We start from the raw sequence: 24,655 nt of genomic DNA on the forward strand, positions 1-24,655 counted from the left end.
ACATATATATATATACTTGTTTCTCCACGCTGCGGCCTTGTTCGTCAAGGTTCGTGTTTCGGAGCTATAGAGTTGAGAGAGGGTTATAACCACTAATAAGTAGCCTCCTCATCTGTAGTGGCCTTCTCGGCCTTGAGAGGTGAATAACAAAAAATATATATGTATATATAATATATATGTATGTATATATATATATATATATATATATATATATATATATATATATATATATATATATATATATATATATATAAAATTAAATAGATCATTAAATGTTTCTTTTTGACCTCCTGTCAGTTTTTAAATGCACTAGAAGTACTTAGATCCAAAAGACTTATTTGCATTTGAGTATCTCTCTTTATGTGTTGTCATATCCAATTTTCATGTGTTGTTTTTGGTTGTTATTTTTGGTGTTAGTTTGAATACCCAAAAACCATGATTTAGACAAACAACTTAAAACCCCTGTATTTGCATCGCGTACTTTTTCAGAAATAAAGATGAAATTTCTAAAGAAAAGCTATCTAGTGTGAAGGTTCTGGTTCTTGCAAGTCCAAGAGAAAAGTTCAAAGTTTCAGAGGTTAGTTTTAAAAATTATATTAACAAATATTTGTTAAATTTTATAATGATTATTATTTTGTGTGAAAGCACTAAAGCATGTTAAAGTTGAATTTGTACAGTTTGAAGCCATGAAAAATTATCTGGAAAATGGAGGAAGCATTCTTGCAATGTTAAGTGAAGGAGGAGAACAAAAGACAAAAACAAATCTTAATTTTATGCTTGAAGAATATGGTATTATGGGAAACACAGGTAAAAACCTATTTATCTTTATTTGCTAAAACAAAACAAAATTAAGTAATATTTAAGTGTTTTAAATTAATTTGATAATTAAACTTTGAAATTCGTTGTAATATAAAATTTGAAATTGTCGTAATGCAAAATATGAAATTTCTATTTTATGCAAAAAAAGGTGGCAATAAAACATTTTTTTACCATTTGATTTTAAATCAACTTGATTGTTGTTGTTTTTTTTTGAAATTTTTTTGAAATTTTTTTGTTGCTGAAAAGCTGTTGTTGAAAAGTTGTTATCGTAAAGTAAAAATTGTGTTATATAAAAATATATATGCTATTTGTTTCAAAATGTTTTTTGTTTTTTTTTGCAAAATTTGTTTGCTCATTTCAGATTCTGTTATTCGTACCAGTTATTATAAGTATCTTCATCCTAAGGAAGCTTTAATACCAAATGGAGTACTAAATAGGTAATATTTGTTTCAGATTTTATTCAGATATTTAGCTCCACCAAATGCATGATTTACTTTTAAACTTGTTTTAAAAAAAAGTATGTTTAATTAATAATAGCTGTCTGAACCCGTAAAATTTGGGTCTTCATTAGTCTATCCACACCTATCATTTCTATACTTATTCCTTATTTACTTCTATATTTTTTAGTAAACAGTAGAAAACTAATTATGTGCACTTTTTCTACATACTTAGAGCTTATTAGAACCATCACCCTGTTTATTTGTTTTGAAAGCAAAGTCAGAATTTAACACCTTCCTATTTCCTTCAAGAAAGAAAATTGTTTCTTTACTGTGTTAGATGTGCAGACCTAGTTGATTAAAAAAGATCAAAGTATCAAACTCATTAATTTAAAGTTTAATTTAAAAAAATAGTGTTCTTGTTTTCTCTCTACTATATTACACAAAGAAAAGACTGATATAAGAGTGTGATATAAGAGAGTAATATAAAAAAGTGTAAACATGCAAGCATGAAAAAGCTTAAGAAGATTGCTCAGAATGAAACAAGTTGAAAAACTATAATTTAAGTTTTATAAAGTATCTTTTTCTTCTAAGCTGCTAAGAATTTTTGCTAAGAAAACCAACCCAAAAAAACCCACCCAAAAAAAAATAATTTAAAAAAAATTTATGTATCTACAAATCTATGGAATTTAAAATTTTTCTATTTACTTTTGGAATGTTATTGACCTTTTCGCAAGAGCGCTGTAAAAGATATGTGTGTGTGTGTGTATGTATATATATATATATATATATATATATATATATATATATATATATATATATATATATATATATATATATATATAAAATAAGTTTTTGTATTTTTCTTGCTTCATTATACCATCTACAATGTGGAGTCGCCCTGTCCCATGAATAGATATCACGCTCCAGACCATAATCTTTTGTTGGTGTTTAACAGTTTCTTGAATACAATTTGGATGATATGCTTCTGTTGATCTTCTCCTAACATACTGTGAAGCAGACCTAAGCATAGACAATACAAAGTTTTTTTTAATGGAACACCACAATTTCATAACAATCAATAAATTAATTATTATCAATACTAAACAGAATGTCGAGGTTGCTCACATTAATGCAATTATTACATTTAAAACAAAAAGCAAAAAGTTTATTCTAATAAGTAATAATAACCAGCAAACAAGGACAATATTTACTAAAACAAATATTAATATTCAATAAATACCTTTGTCCAATCATCTTCAGTCCAGTTCTGGTGATCCTTCGCCCAAGCTAGTCACTTCTTATTGCCGATGTAAGCTTTGGTTTTTTCTGTGGCCTGTAGGTCTTGTATCCATGTTCCACTAGGCATCTTCTCACAGTTCTACTACTGACTTCAACTCCAGCTTTCCTCCATTCACTGACTAAATCAGAAGATGATCTACGCCTGTTTTCACGACAAAGCTTTATCAGTTCTCTATCACCACGGGGTGTTGATTTGCGTGATCTGGCACAGTTACTTCTCTTAGTTTCAGTAATATTGCCACCAGTAAACAAAGTTTTTTTAATTCTACCAACAGTCTGATGGGAAACATTAAGTCTTTTAGCAATATTCATATTTGTAAAAGACAAATGTTGCAACAAGGTAGCAACCTCACGACGTTTTGCGGGACTAATGTCCGAGCATTTACCCATTATTAATTTATAAAAATTTACAGATATATTATAGTAATTTCAAAATATAAACTTCCCTTAAATCCAGTCAGTATATTAATTATTACTAATTTGACTAATCGGTAAAAGTTTTATTCTGTTGCATACTGCTCAACATAACACCAACACAACTTCAATATGAACTTAATCACCTCGTGACTTCTTAACTGACATACAACGATAAAACTAACTTAAAATTCTTAGCATTAATTAATATTTTTCAAAACGTTTGTTTATTATTAAATTACCATGGTTCCAGAACACTAACACGGCATTGGTTGTGTTATTTTTAACTCAAAATCAAGAAAAAGTGAAATTTTTATGAATGTCCTAATTTAATGGCCAACACTGTATGTATGTATATATATATATATATATATATATATATATATATATATATATATATTCACTGAAAATAGTCCGCTGATGTAGGATTCAGCAAGGCCAACAACACTGGGGGTGGGGGGCCCTCTGTTGCTTGAAAATGACCAGTTTTTGGTCATTTTTTCCCTAAGTTATTGGCTTGAGGGGAGGGGGTATATATATCGACCCATTTCAAAAGTCACATATAATATATTATGTTTTGTGAAGTTACAATTATAAGTGAATAATATAGTTATGTAAACAAATTGTATAGTTTATATGTTTAATATTGTTAACATTATATGTTTAATATTGTTTTTTTTTTAACAAGCAATTAATGAGAGCTGTGCTACATTCAAGTTTGTGAGCAGTCTGCCCATGTGAAACTCTATTTTGGTGATCAAACATGATTTTTAGGTGCCTAATGTTTTCCTCATTTGTTTTTCTGACAATACAACCACTTTCTTAAACTCTTTTACAATAAGATTTAATTTAATTTCTGTAATAAAAACTGTTTTCAGCATCTTTCTTGAAATGGTTTTCTGAAAAATTTTGAAATAACTTTTTCTGTAAGGTCAATGTACTAAATGAATTCATAAGTTCTTTTTCTGTTACATTCTTGTTTTGATGTCTGCAATCAGAATCTTTATATTGTTTTAGAAATTTTATTATGAAAATAAATTTGCTGTTATTTAACCTAAATTTTTCAAGTCACAGAGGAATAAAGTTGTATAATCAAATTCAGTTGATACAAACTCCATAAAAAAACCAAAAATGGTGTAGAAGAATAAAAAGACAAATAAATAAAAAAAATTTTAATAAGACATTAAATAATTTATAATTAAAAATAAATAGATATCTTTATTGAATATTTAAGTAGAATTGTGGCAGTTTATAATGGAAATTATTATCAGACAGCTCTTACATATTCTGTACTTTGATGTTCTCCAAATCATCAAAAAAAAAAGTTAATAATCACTGTTTGATAATTAGCACCATTTATAGTAACAGAATTTCCAGTTTCATTTTCAAAGAAATATGGACCAATCAATCTGCCAGACCAAAAGCCACACCAAACAATTACTTTTTGTGGATGGATTTGTTTTTCCAATGTTACTTGTATGTTTTCTTCACACTAGATTCAATGATTTTGTTCGTTTACAGATCTTTATTCGAATTATTGAATTAGGCTGTTAGTTTTATGAATAATTTTTCTTTTCAAACACATTCACTGACAAAGCAGCAATATTATCTTCAAGTAGCAATCTCTACAACTATAAATATTAATTTTTTTATCTTGAATTGAACTAGTTTCTTCTAAACCATTCACAATATTTTGAATAGTGTTGTTTGTTGAACAATTTCTTTTACCATATTTTATTGGAAACTTAATTCCAACTTCTGCATTATTTTCACTAAATTTAAAGTAATTTTTAGCAATGAAGATTTTTAGCATTATTTAATTGTATACTTCTTCATATTTGATAACTGCAATGTTGCTTATATACATAACATCATAAAAATCAATAAACAAAAACCATTTTAGTACAGAAACTACATATAGCAAAAAATTAAAAAGTTAATTTAAATTTGAACACCCTGCATTTTTAAAACTGAAAAGTGATAATTCAAACCTAAAATAAAAATTGTTTAAAAATTACGCAACCCTAATACTTATATAAAATATACTTATGAACTGTGGTTCTAAAAATCTACATGCAATTCTAACCTTGTTATCTGAAAAGTTTGTATATATGTTAACATATAAACTTGAGCTTTTATTTTTATATTCAATTGTTTATATATAAGCCTTGTTTATAATTATTCCTTTTTATCAATATATTTATTATAAATTCAAACTTGCACTAAACTTAAAAATTTTATATTATACAGGGAAATAAATTATGCTGCTGGTAAAAAGCGCATTGGTGGAAGTTCATTGCCTGATGCTGATGTTCCTCATTCCCAATCGTTAGTTGGTTTTTTTTAACTAAATATATCTTTAAATGTTTGCTTAGTATTTTAGTGTTTTATTTTGCACAGGTTTATTTTAGCTCTTTAATAATTTGTTAGTTGGAAAATTTATGCATAAATTTGTCTTAACTTATAACTTTTTAATTTTTCAGTTGTTTGTCTTTTGTGTATCCATATGGTGCTACACTAGCTGTGGATAAACGGTCATCAGCTGTTTTATCTACAGGTAGTGTTTGCTTGCCGCTATTTAGACCCATTTGTGCATTTCATTCTACCAAGGTATTGATACTTGATTTATGAAGCGGTTAGAAATAAATATGAAAAAAATAAATATTATTCCTTTTTTCATTAGAACACTCGAGGAAAATTGTGTGTCATTGGTTCGTGTCATATATTTAATGACCAATATATTGACAAAGAAGAAAATGCAAAGTTGTTGGTATATCTTTATATTTTTTTATTCTTTTTTATAGTCGTTTTTAAGATTAGAGTTATCTTTAAAAAAATTTTAGTTTCAGCTTTATCTGAAACTTGTTAAATTTATTTGTACCCTTTAATTCATTTATTTTTTATTTTTGGATAATTGGACTGAATGAATAAAAAGTTTCAATATAAATTTAGCAATATATCTGCTGCCAAGCAGAGGCATCATCAAAAAACCATATAAATAAAAACTTGGTCATGTACAAAAAAGCATAATTGTTGTTTAAATCAGGTTTAAAGTAACTGCAATGGTCAGGAGTCACATGCTTTAATGTTGAGTTGCTTTACACTTATTAAAATGTTAATGAATCCGAAGACATTTTTTCTTTTCATTCCTTCAAAGTTTTTATGAAGCACTCGATTGCTTTTAATGGATTAATTTATAAAAACTCATCTAGATTGGTGCAGTTGTTTTTAAAAATTGACCAAATTTCTGAAAATATTTGCTCAATGCTTTGTATCTATTTCATGTTAGTTCAGTGTTTGTTTTTTAGAAAAACTTTAACTTTTTTTTATGCAGCATAACCAAGTTTGGCCTTCACTTTGCGGCTGCAAAGCCATTTTTTGTATTCATATGCTGAAGATGAATTGTGAAATTGCACTCCATATAAAAAACATCTGTTGTATCTTCCTAGAGTCTCTAAAATACAATTGCACATTAAGTTCATTATGAACTTTTTTTAACGTATTCAGATTTTAGATTACTGATCAAATCTAGAAAAATAAACTGTTTTATTAAGTATATGGATAAAGTTTTTAACTATATAAAAAATATATAGGTTCCCTACCCTCGGAACTAGGAAAAATGAGGTCGGCAATAAATTGCTGACCTCAAACTGGTAGAGGTCGGCAAAAAAAATTTGACACAAAGAGGTTACCATAAAACAAATAAACAAAGTCGGCAATTTTTTGCCGACCTCAAACACTTTTAGGTTGGCATTGCCGAATGCCGACCCTAATTCTGAGGATTGGGTTCCAGCTTTTATGTAAAGAAAATTTATAAATCAATAAATATTAAAAATATGATACATAATTCAGGAGCGGATCCAGGCTGTAGCAAGTGTAGCAATTGGTACAGTCAGCTCTTTTTTTTTTTCTCTTTTTTTTTTTTTAACACACATTTCTTTTTTCATGCAAAAGAGAAAAATAACTTAAACAAGATATGGAGGTTACAAGTAGTCCAAATGCGGCGCTTCAAAAATTTATTCAAAATCGTAGCTGAGCTATGTTGATTATGTTACGACAATATTTCATTTAGAAAAAAGAAATGCTTCACTGAAAAACCCAAGTATTTAAGAGGTTTTGTCTCACTAGCCCATTAATTTTTGAAAGCATGTCAAACATTTCGCAGCGTATTAACTTAAATTGAACTGGTAATTAAATAAAATGGCAAATCTACTGTAGCAAAAGTCAATTAGTCATGTTTTGAAACAACTCTATACATACCCCGGATAATTTATTATATATTAACGCTATTTAGCTGCAAGTTTTTTATTAACAAGGAGGTCTTACGTAGTGACTAAAAGTCATCAAGACAGAAGCTGTAGCAAAAACAGAATTGTAGCAAATGTGTACCAAAGACAAATTCTGTTAAATATATACTCTCCGTTTATAAAGTTTTTTTAATGAAGTGGATAGCAATCATTAAATAAAAATGATAGTTTTTTAATTATAAAGAAAAATAAATAGCAGCGTCTGTTGGTTTATTTATTTAGTCTATTATGAAAATGGTGAAATTTGTTTATGTTTATAAAAAATGGTGGAATGTGTTTATAGCTGTTCCACGAGTTATTTATCATTGATGAAGTCAAACGATTTATAAACATTTAAAAAAATTTATAGATTTCCCAGAGACAAAGAGAAGAAAACACGTTGGATAAAATGTTTACCTATTGTGAGTTTTAAAGCGTCTAGCAACACTTTAGTATATGATTTAGTTGGCATCAAAACTTCAAAAAGGTTAAACTAAAATAACATTTTGCACAATTTTCCTCTCAGATAGATTTTTAGTTTATTTTAAAATTGCAAGGAACTTTCTACTACTTTTCTTTCTACTTTGAAAATTACTCCTAGGAACTATTGTTCTTTGTGACAAAGTGTATGTTACAAAAGTGTTATTGTATCAGGAAGTTGCTGTTTTTGTAAAACCAATTATATGAATTTTCTTTTAAAAATTGTTTTAAATGTTATGATAACTTGTGATACAAGTTGTATGTTTGATGGTCCTAAATTTCTTTTGAAAATGTTGTGAAAACTTGTAAACAAATAAATTCCTAATTTTTATGTGATCAAATTCATTTTAGTCTAGAATCAGTATGAGAGTCAAATAGCAAAGCAAAGGCAATGTGATAAAATCTAACTATTATGTTTTATGAAAAACCTTGGTTAACTAATGATGGAACTCTTTTGTTACTTGACTTTTGACCACATTAGCAAAAACATACAAAATAATAAACTTAAAAACAAAGGCTTTTTTTTCTGATAATACTCACAATGCTCTTTTTAATCACCCTGAAACTTCTAACATCTCAAACGTTAACAAGACTGGTGATTTTATTAAACTTGCTGTCACATAATGGAAAACTTTCAATCTAATAAGTGTGGGCATATATCTCAGTTTTAATAATGATCAACAAGCTTCCCCAGAGATCTAAATGATAAACAAAAAAGTTTGTTTTGGATTATGGTGATACAGCATTACGCATAAATAAAAAATCAGAAAGTAGGCATAAAATATCAACACATGTCACAAGGCATTTCATAAATTATACATGTGAAGAAATATTCTAGCTAATTAAAACACTATTAAGAGAAACACTTTTGTTACAAGTTCTTTATGTTAGAAAAATTTGTTACAGAATTACTTGAAACAGATTTTAGAAATTTAAGAAAAATATCTGTAGACATATTTTTTTTAAGTGTTCTTTGAAACCAAATCTTGTTTACATTAACATGTATTTTGAAATTATGATTTGCCTAACGATATGAAATTATGATTTGCTTAATGATATGAAATGACCAGTTTAATTTGATTTTGGATATTGACCAAAGTTTTTTAAACTTTGGTCAATATCCAAAATCATTTGAAATAGATGGAAGTCGTTTTGACAATATTGTTCAATGGCTTATCTTCAACTTGATTAAAGATAAAGTTTGTTTGACTTCCATATTCAATACTTTTATGCATTACTTTATTAAAATTGAGTGTTATCATTACAATATACTTTCCTATATCATTTTATCAAAGACCACTGAAAACTTTCTACACCAAAATCAAACAAAAAACTATGTTATTTTAAACAAAGAAGCATCATATTAAGTTTTTCTTGTTAGGTTGACATTTATTTATTGACACTTTTGTTTTTATTATTTGCTGAGTTTTGTTTATTGTATCGTTGTTAATTGTAGTATGCCTGAAGTTTGCTGTTTTGGGGTTTTAAAAGCATTCCTTATTTATTAAAAGCAATATATTTTTTATTGAAAAAGTTTAGTTACCTGAGTTCTATTTTTTATTTAATTTGAAACATATCTCTTCTCTATGAAAATATTTATAAATTGTTTTTGTAAATTTATATAAATCGTTACAGTGTCTATTTTAATATTCAGATATTTTATAAAGGAAGCCATTAATAAAACATAATGTGTTTTAAACTTAACTAAATTAAAAAATTGAATTTAAACTAATTTAGATTAAATTTATCATTTTCATTTTCAAATATAATTTCCAAATTTTTTAGCCAACCAAAACATATTTTAACAACCACAAATATTTTGTTGATTTAAATGTATAGATATTTTTTGTTTATTATTTAGCATAAATACATCAACTGGCAATAGGAATACCAAGAATTAAATGTAAATACATTGACTGAGGATAAGGGTTTGGTAATCGTTTTAGTCATGATTAAAAGTCATAAAAGACAAGTAGTAAACTGTTATTTCGTTCAAAAGTGTTCAGTTAAACTAGTTGGTATTAATATCATGTAAATCAAGTAATGTTCTTCTGCTCTAAACAAATGAGGAAAGAGAACAGTGGTAGGGGACCTCATGTGCCACTCACTATAACCACTTTACAAGTGGTGTGTGATACCCCCCTCTCTCTATCAATGAATTTTAGTTTATTAAGTCTGCAGATTTAGCTCTTTTAGACCAGTGAGTCAGGATATGTAACCACATAGTATAGTTGGCAAACTTAGGCTTAGTATTGTCAGTATATGGCATTTTTGCTACAGTCATTAGAAATCCTGGATCTGCCTCTGTAATTAACAATGTGTTTACATAGTTTTTATAATATACTGATTGTTGGAAAATAAAAGGAAAATATTTATACTTTTATAGATAAATTGGACATTAGAATATGTGGAGAGTACATCTTTGATGGGGAATAATGTTCATGCTTCCACTAAATTCATTTGCCTAAGCTACTGTTCTATTGTTTCAGAATTTCAGAATTCCTTGTCAAACTCAGCTGCAACATAAAAATCTTTACTGTTGATTTTCTTAATGATGAAATTTTATATTCACCCACTATAAATTACATTAAATACACATTTAGTGAACATTGTAATAATTTTATTATTTAAAAGGTTTTATTTACATACAAACATTAAAACAGTTTATTTTTAAATCATTTTGTTCATTGGAAAAAATAAAACATATTGATATTTTGATATTGATATTATTTTTTAAATATTCTTGAAAAAAACTTTTGCACCCAGAATGAAAGATCTTCAAGCAAAACCATTTAATTTAAGACAAATTTTGTCTTTAGTTATGTGCAAGTTACTTTGAGGTGCCAAATGTTTCTGTCTGTTTATTTGGCACCAAAAACTCCATATGTTTTTTCCTGGACCTAATAATGATTTTATTTACTGCACAATATTAAGTTCTTGCATATTTTTATTAATTCATTGCTAAAAAACTTTAAATTTAACAAAAAAAAGTAATATGATAAATATAATTGTTTGAATAAGCAAACAGCTGTATTTATTCGGCCCCTCAAAGTAATTTACTGATATTCAAAACATTTAACAGATTGTTGTGCTTTTTTAGATGGTCATACAAGTGTGTTTTTTAAATGGCTGTACAACTTCTTTTTTTTTTTCATTTCTTTCCAGTTTTTACTTTTTCTAAAGTTATGAGGAGTTTGGCATGTTTTCGCCATACATATTGTATAAGGCTGCTTAAGAGAGTTTTTCTGGCACATGAGCTTTCTTCAACGCACAATTTGTTAATTTTACTTTTTTTCAGGAATTATACATTTAGGGAATATCGTAGTGATGTTAAAAATGTTAGAATCACCTACAAGTTTTACTGATTTCTTTGTTTAAAGCATAAGTGTTTAAGTTTTTAAAATAGTGTTCTATCCTTATGTGAATTTTATATGGCAATGTAGTGTATAAGTACTTTAAATAATTTTTAAAGTTTCATTAGAAATAATCACAATAAATAAAAACTTCATAGTTCAAAATATAGTTTTATTGATAAATATTTTTGTAGTGTCAGTTGTAATTGGCGGTGGCTTCATTGGCGGTGGCTTCAAACTCTTCTACCATGATGACGACAGGAAGAGAAATGGAGTAGGGGTAATTCTGAAAGAGGAGTTAAGTAAGAGTGTAGTGGAGGTAAAGAGAGTAAGTGACAGAGTGATCTGTATAAAGTTAGAGATTGATGGGGTGGTGATGAATGTCATCAGTGCTTATGCTCCTCAGGTAGGTTTTGATATGGAGGAGAAAAAAAGAATTCTGGAGAGAGTTAGATGAAGTTGTTCTGCAGGTTCCTATAGAAGAGAGAATGATTTTAATGGACATGTTGGTGAAGGGAACAGTGGCGATGAGGAGGTGATGGGGTTAAAGAAAGGAATACAGAAGGACAAATGTTGGTAGATTTCGCTAAAAGGATAAAGATGGCTGTAGTTATTTTAAGAAAAAGGAAGAGCACATGGTGACGTTTAAGAGTGGGGGAAGAAGCACACAGGTTGACTATATCCTCTGTAGGAGAAGAAACCTGAAAGAGGTTAGTGATTGCAAGGTGGTACCAGGAGAGAGTGTAGCTAAACAGCATAGGATGGTGATATGTATGATGGTTTTGGAGGTGAAGAAGAAGAAGAGAGTGAGAACAGAACTTAAGATCAGGTGGTGGAAGTTAAAGGATGAGGATTGTTGTGTAAAGTACAGGGATGAAGTGAGACAGGCACTGGGTGGTGGTATTCTGGATACCTGGGATGAGGCGTCAAATACAGTGAGGGATGTGGCTAAGAAGATACTTGGTGTGACATCAGGACAGAAGATAGACAAGGAGACATGGTGGTGGAATGAGGGAGTTCAGGAAAGTTTAAGAGGAAAACAGTTGGCTAAAAAGAATTGGCATCTCCAGCAAGATGAAGAAAGTAGATAGAAGTACAAGGAGATATTTGCCAAGACAAAGAGAGCACTGGCAAAAGCTAAAAAAAAGGCATATAGTAATCTGTATGAGAAGTTAAACACTAAGGAAGGGGAAAAGGATCTGTTCAGATTGGCCAGACAGAGAAACCGTGATGGGCAGGATGTACAGCAGGTTAGGATGATTAAGGATAAAGATGGAAATGTGTTGTCTAGTGAAAAGAGTGTCTTGGGAAGGTGGAAGGAGTATTTTGAGGAACTGATGAATCAAGAGAATGATAGGGAAGGAAGGTTAGAAGAGACAGAGGTTGTGAATCAGGAGGTTCCCCAGGTGAGCAAGGAGGAAGTAAAGGCTACAATTCTGAGAATGAAGTGTGGTTAGGCAGTTGGACTGGACGATATTCCAGTGGAGGCATAGAAATGTTTGGGAGAGATAGCAGTGGAGTTTTTGACAGGGTTATTTAACAGAATCTTGGAAGGTCAGAAGATGCCTGAGGAGTGGAGACACAGCATAATGGTGCCAATTTTCAAGAACAAGGGTGACATTCAGAGTTGTAGTAATTACAGGGGAATAAAGTTGATCAGTCACAGCCTGAAAATCTGGGAAAGAGTAGTGGAAGCTCGGCTTAGAGGAAAAGTAGAGATCTGTGAGCAGCAGTATTGTTTCATGCCAGCTAAGTGCACCACAGATGCTATGTTTGCTCTGAAAGTGTTAATGGAGAAGTATAGGGAAGGACAGAAAGAGTTACATTGTGTGTTTGTGGACTTAGAGAAAGCTTATGATAGAGTTCCGAGACAGGAGCTGTGGTATTGCATGAGGAGGTCAGGAGTAGTGGAAAGGTATGTGAGGGTGGTGCAGGATATGTATGAGAGCAGTGAGATGTGCAGTAGGAATGACAGACAAGTTTAAAGTGGAGGTAGGACTACATCAAGGATCAGCCCTGAATCCCTTCCTGTTCGCAATTGTCATGGACAGACTGATGGATGAAGTTAGACAGGAGTCCCTTTGGACTATGATGTTCGCTGATGACATTGTGATCTGTAGTGAGAGTAGGGACCAAGTGGAGGTAAACTTGGAAAGATGGAGGTATGCTTTGGAAAGCAGGAGAATGAAAGTGAGCAGAAATAAAACAGAGTACATGTGTATGAATGAGAGGGCAGACGGTGGACAGGTCCAGTTACAAGGAGTTGATTTGGTGAAGGTTGACAAGTTTACCTACTTAGGGTCAAAGGTACGGAATAATAAAGGAAGTGAAAGAGAGGTAAAGAAGAGAGTGCAAGCAGGGTGGTGTGGATGGCACAAAGTGTCCGGTGTGATCTGTGATAGAAGTGTGTCGGCTAGAATGAAGGGTAAGATCTATAGGACAGTAGTGAGACCTGCTATGTTGTATGGACTGGAGACAGTGGCACTGACAAAGAGACAAGTGAGGGAGATGGAGGTGTCTGAGATGAAGATGTTAAGATTCTCATTTGGAGTGACGAAGAAGGATAGGATCAGAAATGAGTTTATTAGAGGATCAGCACATGTAGCATGTTTTGGAGATAAAGTTAGAGAATCGAGATAGAGATGGTTTGGACATGTACAGAGGAGACAGGAGAGCTATATTGGCAGGAAGGTTTTGGGGATGGAACTTCCAGGTAAGAGGAGGAGAGGTAGACCTAAGAGGAGGTTTATAGATGCAGTGGCGGAGGATATAAGAGTGGCTGGTGTATCAGTGGAGGACACTCATGGCAGAGCTAGATGAAGGAGTTTAATCCGCTGTGGCGACCCCTAAACGGGAAATGCCGAAAGAAAAAGAAGAAGAATAAATATTTTTGTAAATACCATGATAAATAAAAATACCAATCTGGTTGTCTCGCAAATGGCTGACTGGTATTTTATATACATTTTAGTCGTTCTTTGCAAAAATAAGTTGTCTTGTACTGCCAGATCACTATGATGTTACCCCCTTGACAATAGATTATATATTCTGTGATACATAATACAGTTACAAATATATAAACAACATTACTGCCATAGTTAAAGTCCAAGTTAGAGAGATTTTTATGCTGAAGTTTTACTAAAATTTAATGCATTTTCTCAGACAAAGATTGTCAAGAAAAAAGTTCACAGTCAGTAAGCAATTTATACTGTCTTAATTTATAAGACTGAAATTGACTTTAAAAAGCTCTACTTCTAGTTGCAAAATTGGTCTTAACCTGGCATATTAATTTGATTAAAAGAAAAACAAAAAAAATTAACAGCAAGTAGTTGAGAGACACATTAGAGCAGTATAATATTAAGGTTTCCAACAGTTGTGTAAACTTTTATTTTGTTTTGTTTCTTTAAAACTAAATAAGAAGCCATTGCTGAATAATCAATATCCAAGTATCTCTAGTAGACCAAGGGCCCTTAATAACATGGTATAAGTGAATCTAGTTAAATAATTACTTTATTCCACACATTGTCTTGAATAAATGCTCTTTGCTCATATATTCACATACGCAACTTAAGTTTTTAAAAATTGAGTTCCTAATTCAAATTGATTGCAACATTTTATAACGGAAACAGACCCTGTGTCATATATTATACTTTATAAAAAGAGTTTCAAATCTTCTATGACTTGAGATATGAATCCAGTTCAAAAATATAAGGATAATCAACATGCAGAAAACTTTTTAGCATAAATAAACTTGCAAAGTCTCATTGATTTTGAAATTAATGCTCAGATACATGACTTTGAAATCAAAAAATTGTACTTTAAAAACTGGAATAATGAAATATTAAAACTGGAACAATGAAATATGTTGAAGAGTTTGTTAAACCAAAATGTGCATCAATGAAATGTTTGATTTAAACAGCATAAAGAATTTACAAATTATTTCACATAAAATCATTGCTTTATGCTTACATAATGTAACACAGTTTTTGTTCCTGACTTCTAGTGTTATATTTCAACTGCTTATGTCTTAATTATGTGAAAAAATGACTTCATTAAGCACAAACTTTGCTTATATGACAACAGCACAAAGAAAACTCATTTTTTTGTGAAAATAGAACAATTTTTTTTTTTTTTTTTTGTCATTATGATGTAAAAATAAGGGTAAAAATAAAAATTGCATAAGGAATAGACAAACACAGTTCGAAACCACTCAAAAAAGTTCCGAAATGTTTAGATTTTCTAGATTTACGATTGTACTATTAATCACTCTCTCGAAGTAGCCGCCAATTGTAGTTCCCCATCATGTTTTTGATGAAAGCACTCACCTTGCTCCTTGGAGTAAGTGCACATGTTCTCCTTGAATTTGTTGAGATTTGAATTAAGGATATATACTTTCAGAAACATTCTGCATACCATTTTGATGTAGTTCTTTATGAGAGTCTGCACCAACTTCACATAGTTCTCAGCTTTGTGATTACCTAGAAAGCCCTGAACAACTGCAACAAAACGGCTCCAAGCAGCTCTCTCTGTTCTGTTCAACAGCTTTGCAAAGTCCTCACGTTCTATGATCTTCTTGATCTGTGGTCCAACAAATATACTAGCACTGACCTTAGCCTCGAACAGCTTTGGAAAAAGATCTTGGAGGTATTGAAATGCTGCTGACTCCTTGTCAATAGCAGTGACAAGTTGCTTAATGAGGCCTAACTTGATGTGCAGCAGTGGCATAAGCACTTTATGAGGTTCTATCAGCAGCTCCCACTTCACATTGCCTTTCCCAACAGAAAACTTGGTCTGTTGTGGCCAGTCCTTTGTGCGATAATGCGTCTTAGTGTCAAGGCTGTCCCAAAGACAGGGGAAATAAGGAAATTTTGTGAAACCTCCTTGAAGACCTTTGACTATGATCCGTAGTCGTCATACTTTAATGCACTCAGCAGCATTTTGACACTGATGTAGTGCTCATTGAGATGCACAGAGTAGGCTATTGGGAGAGACAGGTAGTTGTTTCCATTGTGAAGCAACAGCTTTGAGGCTCCAAGATGAACTGTCTATGAATAGGCGCCATTCAATAGGATTTCAAGCAATACCTATAGCCTGGAATAGACTGGCAGCATCGTTACAGAAGCACCACCTATCAAGCTGACTGATGAAGTTGGAGAATCTTTAATGCCACTTCCTCTGATCCGTGACTTGTATGCTATCATTAACCAAGTTTCACTGTTTGAGCCTGGATATCAGAAGCTCAGCATTTGATTTCATAAGTCCAAGGTCCCTAATTAAATCGTTGATGTCTTTCTAGTTAGGAGAGTACAGCTTTCTATCCCCAATTTCATCTGCGGAATTGTAGTCCATATCTCCAGTGTCTGCCTCGCTATCTGACTTGCTACTGTCTCCTGGAGATGACCAATGCCATCTAGGAGGAGTCGGAACAGGCAGATTGGGGCTGTGTGGTACTGGGGCAATGGAAGATGGTATGTCTGGATAAACAATCTGAGGGGTATTTTTGCTGGTGCGACAATTTTTTGGGTTTAGTCTACAGAAGTAGGAGTTGCTTAAGTGTTTTATCAGCTCTCGGCAAATTTGCTGTATGGCAAACTTCATGGATGGCTTCTCTGCTCTGTACCAACTTGTAGCGTAGCACATAATAATACATAAGAATTATGATAATTTGAGGACAGGAAATTTAAAAATATAGAACAATTTCAAGATGGAACGTATTTGCCTACAGTACACCCCTTATGACAATACTTTGTAAATTACAACTCCTTGAAATGAACTGGATCTAAAGCATTGAAATTTTATGAAAATGAATTAAAGCACATCTAAGCGAGAAGCAACTGTTCAGTTTACCTTCAAGTGTTTTCTTGCAATATTCACATGTGAAATGTGGTGCCCAAAATTTGTCTTGGTCCCCAACCAGCACAACGAAGTATGCCTTGTAGGCCTTGCACATTAAATGACTTGCTTCCACGGAATACTTTTTCGCTCTTGTCTTTATGAATTGTCTGCACGTGTAGCAGAATGAGTCAGCTGCATGCAAACAACCTCTTTATGCTGTATCAAATAAATAACTTCTCTTCAGCTACAAATTGTTATCCTTTCAGTCTGCAATAAGACAAGTTGGAATCTTGGTTCGAGACACCTGTGCTTTTATACTTTTACAGCTACTTTTGAAATGTCCTAGAATGTTTTAGAAAGTTCTGGAAGTTTCTTGAACATTCCAGAGTGTTTAGCAGTATTGTAGAAACATCTGGACAACTCTAGCATTTCAGGAATATTATAGGAGGAAGCTTGGCATTGAAAGCAAATTGAGAATTTTCTCAAAAACACACGATTTTCCAAAAAAAAATTTATTGTCCTGAAAAATTTCATTGTCCTGGTCGTAGAAGCAAAGTTTTTTCTGGAATAACAGCGATTTCCTTTCTGTTCTAGACTTAACAGGTTAGGAAAACATACTTTCAAGCCAGGAACAGAACAAAAGTGAAAATTTGTTACATAGTGTTGTTGATGGTTGATTTTAATATTTTTCATACACTGTACTTTTAATTCATTACAACTTTATATGTTATATAAAAATGCTTGTAGATTGCCTAATGCATGGTTTGTAGTAATCACAAGTCAAGAATGATGGACAGAAACTGGCACGACTAAAATATCTACTATCCATTAAGCTCAACCCAACTAACTTCACGTATTATTTATTTAGAAAATAAAAAAATTGTTATTTTAATGTTTTTTTGTCATTAAAAACTCTTTTGATGACAGCCCTTTATATGACCATGTCATGTTTATGTGGTATTAATACCAATCTTTTAACTACAAGTTAAGCATTTCATAGTCAATTTCAGTCTTATATAAAAAATTTTGAGACGGTATAATCTGCTTACTAACTGTAACCTTTTTTCTTGGCATTCTTTATGCATTAGGTTTTGTAATGTTGCATTAATTGTCAGAAAACTCCACTTTCTTTTTTTCAGGAAATTTCTTTAGGAAAGTTCAGGAAACTTTTTTTAATTGAAAAATATATAGAATAAAACATGGTAGAATGAAATATAGTATTTTAAGAATATCTCATATATATCATATCGCTTTAATTATTGACCAATCAGTTTTCCTACAATTGTAGCAAAGTCTTTAAATCTTTAATTGATAAACTTTTTAAATCTCATTTTGAGTCTGACAAACTTTTTAAAATACGATAGGATATTTATAAATATTCTTAACTCATATTATTTAGTTTCACTCAAGGATTAGAATAAATGATAGTATCACATGTTTCAAACAATTTTTTTTTTCACTAAAAAGTTTAAAATGTTTGGTATTATTCTTCTATAAATATAGTTTGATCAATATATTTCAAACAATTTCTTTTCACTAAAAAGTTAAAAATCTTTAATGTTATATAGTATGCAGCAGTCAAACCAACAGGAAAATTTAGTGTTAATGAACCTTTATTGTTAAGACCTCAGCAATATGGTTTATCATATTTTTAAAGTTTTAACCATATGAGAAGTTTTTTATTTAATTAGGCATTTTTTATAATCTTGCATTTATTAAGGTTATGTAGAAAGTAAATTTTTTAAACGTGTTTGCCTCTCCAGGGTGCCTGTAGTTGTTTTTTTTTTAATTTTTGTTGTCTCTCAAACCTTTAAGTTTAACTTTAAAGTATTTCTTTTTGATGGCTTTGAACTCAAGTGTTTTATCCTAGTTCTTTATATGTGACAGATCCTCTATTATTAATACTATAACCATCAAAGGAGGGTAAAATTTTTATCAAGAAACCAGGTGTAAGATGTTTTTTTTTAAATTTACTTAATCTTTATGAAGCATATAAACATATTAAAAAAAGGAAACCATATTTATATGATTTATAATACTGTGTAACACATTTTATTTTTGTTTTGTACTTAAGTTAAAAGTGTGAATAGAATGTGTTGTATAGAAAATAGGTGCTGTTCCACGAAAATTTTGCATCTGTGACTAAAACAATAATAATTTGATGTTTGTGTAATTTTGAAGAAGTTCTTGCATTTTATTAAGTATCAGTATTTAATATCATTTTTCTAGAATATTCCTGAACTTTCATTGTTATCTAGTAGGTCAGACAATTTTCCAAAATATTTATAAATTCTTTAGAAACCTTTAGAGCTCGAAAGAAACTTCAAGAACTTTCTAGAATGTTTTCTAACTGTTTAAAGTTAGTTTAAAGTAGACTTATGCATTTATTAACATTTTCAATTATTAACATTTCAGTTTGCTTTATTGGTGAATAAAGGAATAACAAAGAGTATTTAAAGAGCAATTGTTTGATTTAAATGACATTAAGACATTGTTTGCATCCAGTAGATGTATTTTGCTATGTGTGTGGACAATTTTTGAATATAAGATCGAAAAAGTATTCCTTGGAAGTTAGCTGTAAAATGTGTGAAACATATTTTGGCAAATGGAACAACCGCTACTTCTGTACTGTACTGAAACAACAGCTACTTCTGTAATATTGATCTCAGGAAATGTTACTCAGACATAAATGTGTCTTGTTTATGTAATTGTTTATCCATTCTTTTGTCTATTTCCCCAGTACCACACAACCCCAAGCTGCCTGTTCCCACTCCTCCTGAAAAAGATCAGCTATCTTCAAAAGAAAGCAATGAGTCTGATAGCAAGAAAGATATTGGGGGTAAAAACTATAGTTTTGCATATACGATTGATGAGAGGTCATACTTCCCTTACAAAAAAGATGCTAACAATTTAATCAGAGACTTAAATCTCAAACCAAATGTATGAAATTGTTTTTGCTCTTTCTCAATGAAAACACATCTAAAATCCAATTAAAAATAAAATGGAATCAAGGTTTTACATTTCCTGATCTTTTTTTTTCATTTTTCTCAATTTAAATCTCTTCTTAATTTTAATGTAGATTGAATTAATAATTCTTTTTCAATAAATAAATAAAAAAACTCAGACAGACGATTTCTGTTTTTATCTTAAAATAATTAAAATCTCTTTGTTATCAGAGACGTTGTCTCTGATAACAAAGACATTTTAATTATTTTAAGATATGGTTAGTTTGTTTTTTTATCTGCCTCCATTCAGCTTTTACCAAAGTTGTGCATGTACTCCAGAAAGATCTCTGTTAAAAATTAAAGAGTATATGCTTCGTAATCATCATATTAGTTGCATTATATGTTAGAAGAATTACAAAACAAGTAAGTTTTTTTAGTTTTATGATATTTCACAAATCATTATCAATGGATCATTGTTTAGTTTTATGATATTTCACAAATCATTATCAATGGATCATTGTTGTTAAATTTTGATCACGCCAAATAACAAAGTAGTGCTTATTTCATTTTTTAACAATACCCAATATTCACATACCATTTCACAGTTACATGCACCTTATGAAACCTGGTATTCACACGCCATTGCATAGTTATGTGAACGTTATGAAACCTGGTATTCACAAACTGTTGCACAATTACATACACCTTATGAATGCTGTATTGGTTTTATTACTGCCGTGTTTAAAGTTTTGTAACTAGCATACATTTTATAACAGCTTTACAAATATATATATAATTTTTTGCTCTCAAGGATGTCATCACAAAATGGCTTTCTACAGATGATATTAAGCTTAATGCTATAGATGCAGAAGAACCAGAGGTAGTTAAACGCTAGTTTTAAAATATTGTTCATAAATGCTAAATGGTTTTCGTGAATTTTTTTTTTATATATATAGATTGAATTGCTTGAAAATTTGCAATAGAAATAAAATATTTAAATTAAAAATTTTATTTTCAGATAAACGATTATAACTATGTACCTGATACTATTGCCTTAAGTGAACGTTTACGAGTTTGTTTACAAGAAGGAGAAGAGGTATTAAGTTATAATTATGATTTACATATAGTAAAATGTATATTCAATTTTTTCAATAAAATTATTCAATTTGTGAAAATGTTATAAAATTTTAGGTGCCTAACGATTTTACTCATTGCTTTCAAGAACAACAATACAACCTAGATACTTCTATGCTGCCAGCTACTCTTAGGTGATTTTTGTTTCTATGTTTTTTAAATTCCCAAAGTTATTTTTCTACTAATTGTGGATTTTTCATGAAGTTTTTGCTTTATTTCAGTATTTTTTTGTAGAGCGTTTAAAGAATTGAATGTTAAGCATGAAACATTAACTCTTATTTCACCTCAGTTTGAAACTCCTCTGCCGCCTCTCGAACCAGCGGTAAATAAAATATATTTTAAATAAATAAAATGGTAGAGTATTTATAAAATTATTTTCAGTTGTAACAACAATAATACATTAATTAATAATAATACCGTAAATACATAACCAGAATATTTTATAAATTTTATATATTTATGCAGGTTTTTCCTCCTCAATTTCGTGAACTTCCAGGACCTACATTAGACTTATTTGACTTAGATGAGGCTTTCTCGTCAGAGCATGCGCGATTGGCACAGCTCGCTCATAAATGTAATTCTTTAAATTACTATTTGCAAATCTATAAATTTTAAAGGTCCTTTTAGTAATCAAAATATTTATTGATATTGCGGTTTATAGGCTCAGATGAAGATTTAGAGTATTTTGTGAGAGAATGTGGTGACATACTCGGTGTGACAAATAAACTCTCAGCTGAATCACGTGATGCAAAGCATATACTAGAATACATATTTGCTCAAGTTGTAGAATTTAAAAAGTTGAACCAGGTAAAATGATTTTTATTGTTCTTTTATATATATATATATATATATATATATATATATATATATATATATATATATATATATATATACATACATACATACATACATACATACATACATACATACATACATACATACATACATACATACATACATACATACATACATACATACATACATACATAAATATATTTTATTCAACCATATCAATGAAATTTTACAAATGCTAATCATAAATTAATATAACTTGGTTAGGTGTCACTCAAAATTATGTATGTATATATATATATATATATATATATATATATATATATATATATATATATATATATATATATATATATATATATATATATATATATATATATATATATATATATATATATATATATATAATTTTGTATAATTTTTATAATTTGGAATTTTTTTATATAAAATAGGACACAGAGATGGATGAGACCCAAGACACTGGTGATGTGCAGTATTGATTTCAATATCCATCAGAACAAGTTATACTATACCCACTTCTACGTTATCGCTTAAATAATTAAAAAAGTATATATATATATAATGTGAATTGATACGCACACGCAAATCATATATTATAAAAACGAAATTTAATTTATTGTACTAAAAAAAATTTTTTATAAAAAAATATTGGACGTTTTTAATTAGGGGTCGTCCATAAATTACGCAATGCTAAATTTTACTAATAATTTTCTTGCGCTGTCTGTAATGTTATATTAAAGAAGATTCCAGACATTTAATAGGCTAATAAGCACTTTCAAAAATGAGCTTTATAAAGCTGGTAAACAATTGGTGTAATTGAATACATCAAATATTTAATACAGTAGAATTATAAAAAATCCGACTAATTGAATAAAACGAAGGCAGAGCTAACAGTATCGATAACTAATATAATAAGTTATATGAAAGAGTAGGGTGGTCCATTTTAAACTTTTTTTGAAGTTTTTACCAGTGATGACATTTTATCTAAAAACGCTAAATACCAAAAATTTCGAATTTAGAACGAATGAAACATCCCCTACGAGACATTGGAAGTTCATGAAATGGATTGCGCAAAATTTTTACTAACAAACTGTTGTTTTTTCTTAATATATATATATATATATATATATATATATATTCTTTTTAACACCCACTAATTAAATAAATTGTAGGTAAAAAAAGAAAATGCTATGTGTGTTCTTGGAATATTCTCTTCCATCAAAGTTCTAAATCTAAGTCTTTGTTCCTTTAAATTCCATAATTGGAAAGATTGTCTTAAAATTGCGGCAATATTAAGGCGTGCAGTTTTAATTTTATTACCCTCGATCATACATTGGAGCATATTTATACCAAATTGCTTGCATATTAGCAATATCTCATCAACAAATAAACTTTGATTATTTATACACGGCAACTGAGTCATTATATGGGGTCATTAAGTAGCCTGATAAATAAGTTTATTTTGTTATGAATAAGAATGTTCGATACAGAGTCTACTGTGTAAAAAGAATGGAGGTGATTTTTACTATGATTAGAAATATTAAAAAATGATTTTAAGACAGATCGTCCAACTTTATCAATATTCTGTAGAAAATTATTGTTACAACCACCCAGTTCGAATCCGTATAATAGCGTTGGAATAGCTAGGGAATTAAACAAATAAATAATCGTAGCAGGCTGGCAAAGGCAAATTCCCTTTTTTATAAGAGCTTTTGCAACAGATAAAAATTGCGTTTTTTGGAGTGTTTCCGTCATATTTTTGTTCTTATAATCCCAAAGGAAACCAAGATGTTTTAAATTGCGTTGAAACTTAATAGGAGCGACGTTAACATAAATCACGTTATTGATGATCGAGCTTTCCTAAGATATTAAAAATTCAGTTTTTTCAGCATTTAGTTTGATAAAGTTTGATATTCCATACTTTTGAACAATGTTTATAAGATTTTAAAGACCGGATATAGTTGAACTTTGCAAAATTATATCATCCGCATACGCAATGACACAAGTGTATACCCCATTTATTGAAGTTCCTACTTTGGATTCTGAGACAATTTTCTCTAAAAGATTTTCAGTATAAATATTGTAAAGATGAGGCGAAAGTATGGACCCTTGTCGAACTCCCTGAGTCAACCTAAACTCTTTTGACATGCATCCAAGATATGATACATTAGCAGTACCTGCCCAATATAACGAAAAGATGGTATGAACTACCGATAGTGGGATTTTTTTCTGATGATATAGTTTCTCAACTAGTAATTCCCAGTTACAACTATCAAAAGCTTTGTTAGCATCTAAACTGCATATATATACAGGAGCATTGTTATGTTTATAGTGTTTTATTGTTTCACTCAGATGAAATTCTGCGTGAAGGGTAGAGCTATTTTTTTAAAACCCAAATTGATGTGAATGACTCTCTGTGATATCTGGACATATGTGTACGATAAGATATTCGAGAAGTTTCGTAAAAATAGGTAGAATGCTGATTCCTCTGTAGTTATTTGGATTTTCCGTGATGTTTTATAAGACTTAACTAATGGAATAATTGAAGCTATTGATAAACATTGGAGAACTTTTCCATTTGTTAACATGCTGTAATAAAAAGAAGCAAGTAGCATTAGATGTTACTGCGAGAGTTTTTAAGATGTTCAGCACTTATTTCAAAACAACCGTAGGATTTATTATTTTAAAGATTTAAGATACATTTTTCAATATCAGCTGTTGAGATAAATTTTGAATTAGGCTCTTTACTAATATGCGGAATTTGTTGAGGATTAAATTCGTTATTTGTATATTGCGGCGTATTAAGTATTTTTTGAAAATGATGGCTAAATTCTTCAACG

At 30.1% G+C, this 24,655-nt stretch overlaps 1 protein-coding gene across 1 annotated transcript in view; it reads left to right on the forward strand.

Moving 5' to 3' along the window:
• LOC101240566 (intraflagellar transport protein 52 homolog) overlaps window positions 1–22,474 on the forward strand; it is a 31,791-nt gene extending 9,317 nt beyond the window's left edge. Inside the window, exons 3-15 of the mRNA XM_065814627.1 lie at window positions 490–577; window positions 678–807; window positions 1,181–1,256; window positions 5,223–5,300; window positions 5,456–5,582; window positions 5,656–5,742; window positions 20,680–20,748; window positions 20,887–20,964; window positions 21,060–21,136; window positions 21,237–21,324; window positions 21,468–21,576; window positions 21,664–21,809; window positions 22,247–22,474. Of these exons, the coding sequence (XP_065670699.1) occupies window positions 490–577; window positions 678–807; window positions 1,181–1,256; window positions 5,223–5,300; window positions 5,456–5,582; window positions 5,656–5,742; window positions 20,680–20,748; window positions 20,887–20,964; window positions 21,060–21,136; window positions 21,237–21,324; window positions 21,468–21,576; window positions 21,664–21,809; window positions 22,247–22,294 (1,201 nt within the window). The 3' untranslated portion in view covers window positions 22,295–22,474. The remainder of the gene's footprint in view (window positions 1–489; window positions 578–677; window positions 808–1,180; window positions 1,257–5,222; window positions 5,301–5,455; window positions 5,583–5,655; window positions 5,743–20,679; window positions 20,749–20,886; window positions 20,965–21,059; window positions 21,137–21,236; window positions 21,325–21,467; window positions 21,577–21,663; window positions 21,810–22,246) is intronic.
• The last annotated feature ends 2,181 nt before the right edge of the window (window positions 22,475–24,655 follow it).

The sequence above is a fragment of the Hydra vulgaris genome, chromosome 12 (assembly GCF_038396675.1).
Source record: "Hydra vulgaris chromosome 12, alternate assembly HydraT2T_AEP".
In the NCBI taxonomy this organism is placed as follows: Eukaryota; Metazoa; Cnidaria; class Hydrozoa; order Anthoathecata; family Hydridae; genus Hydra; species Hydra vulgaris.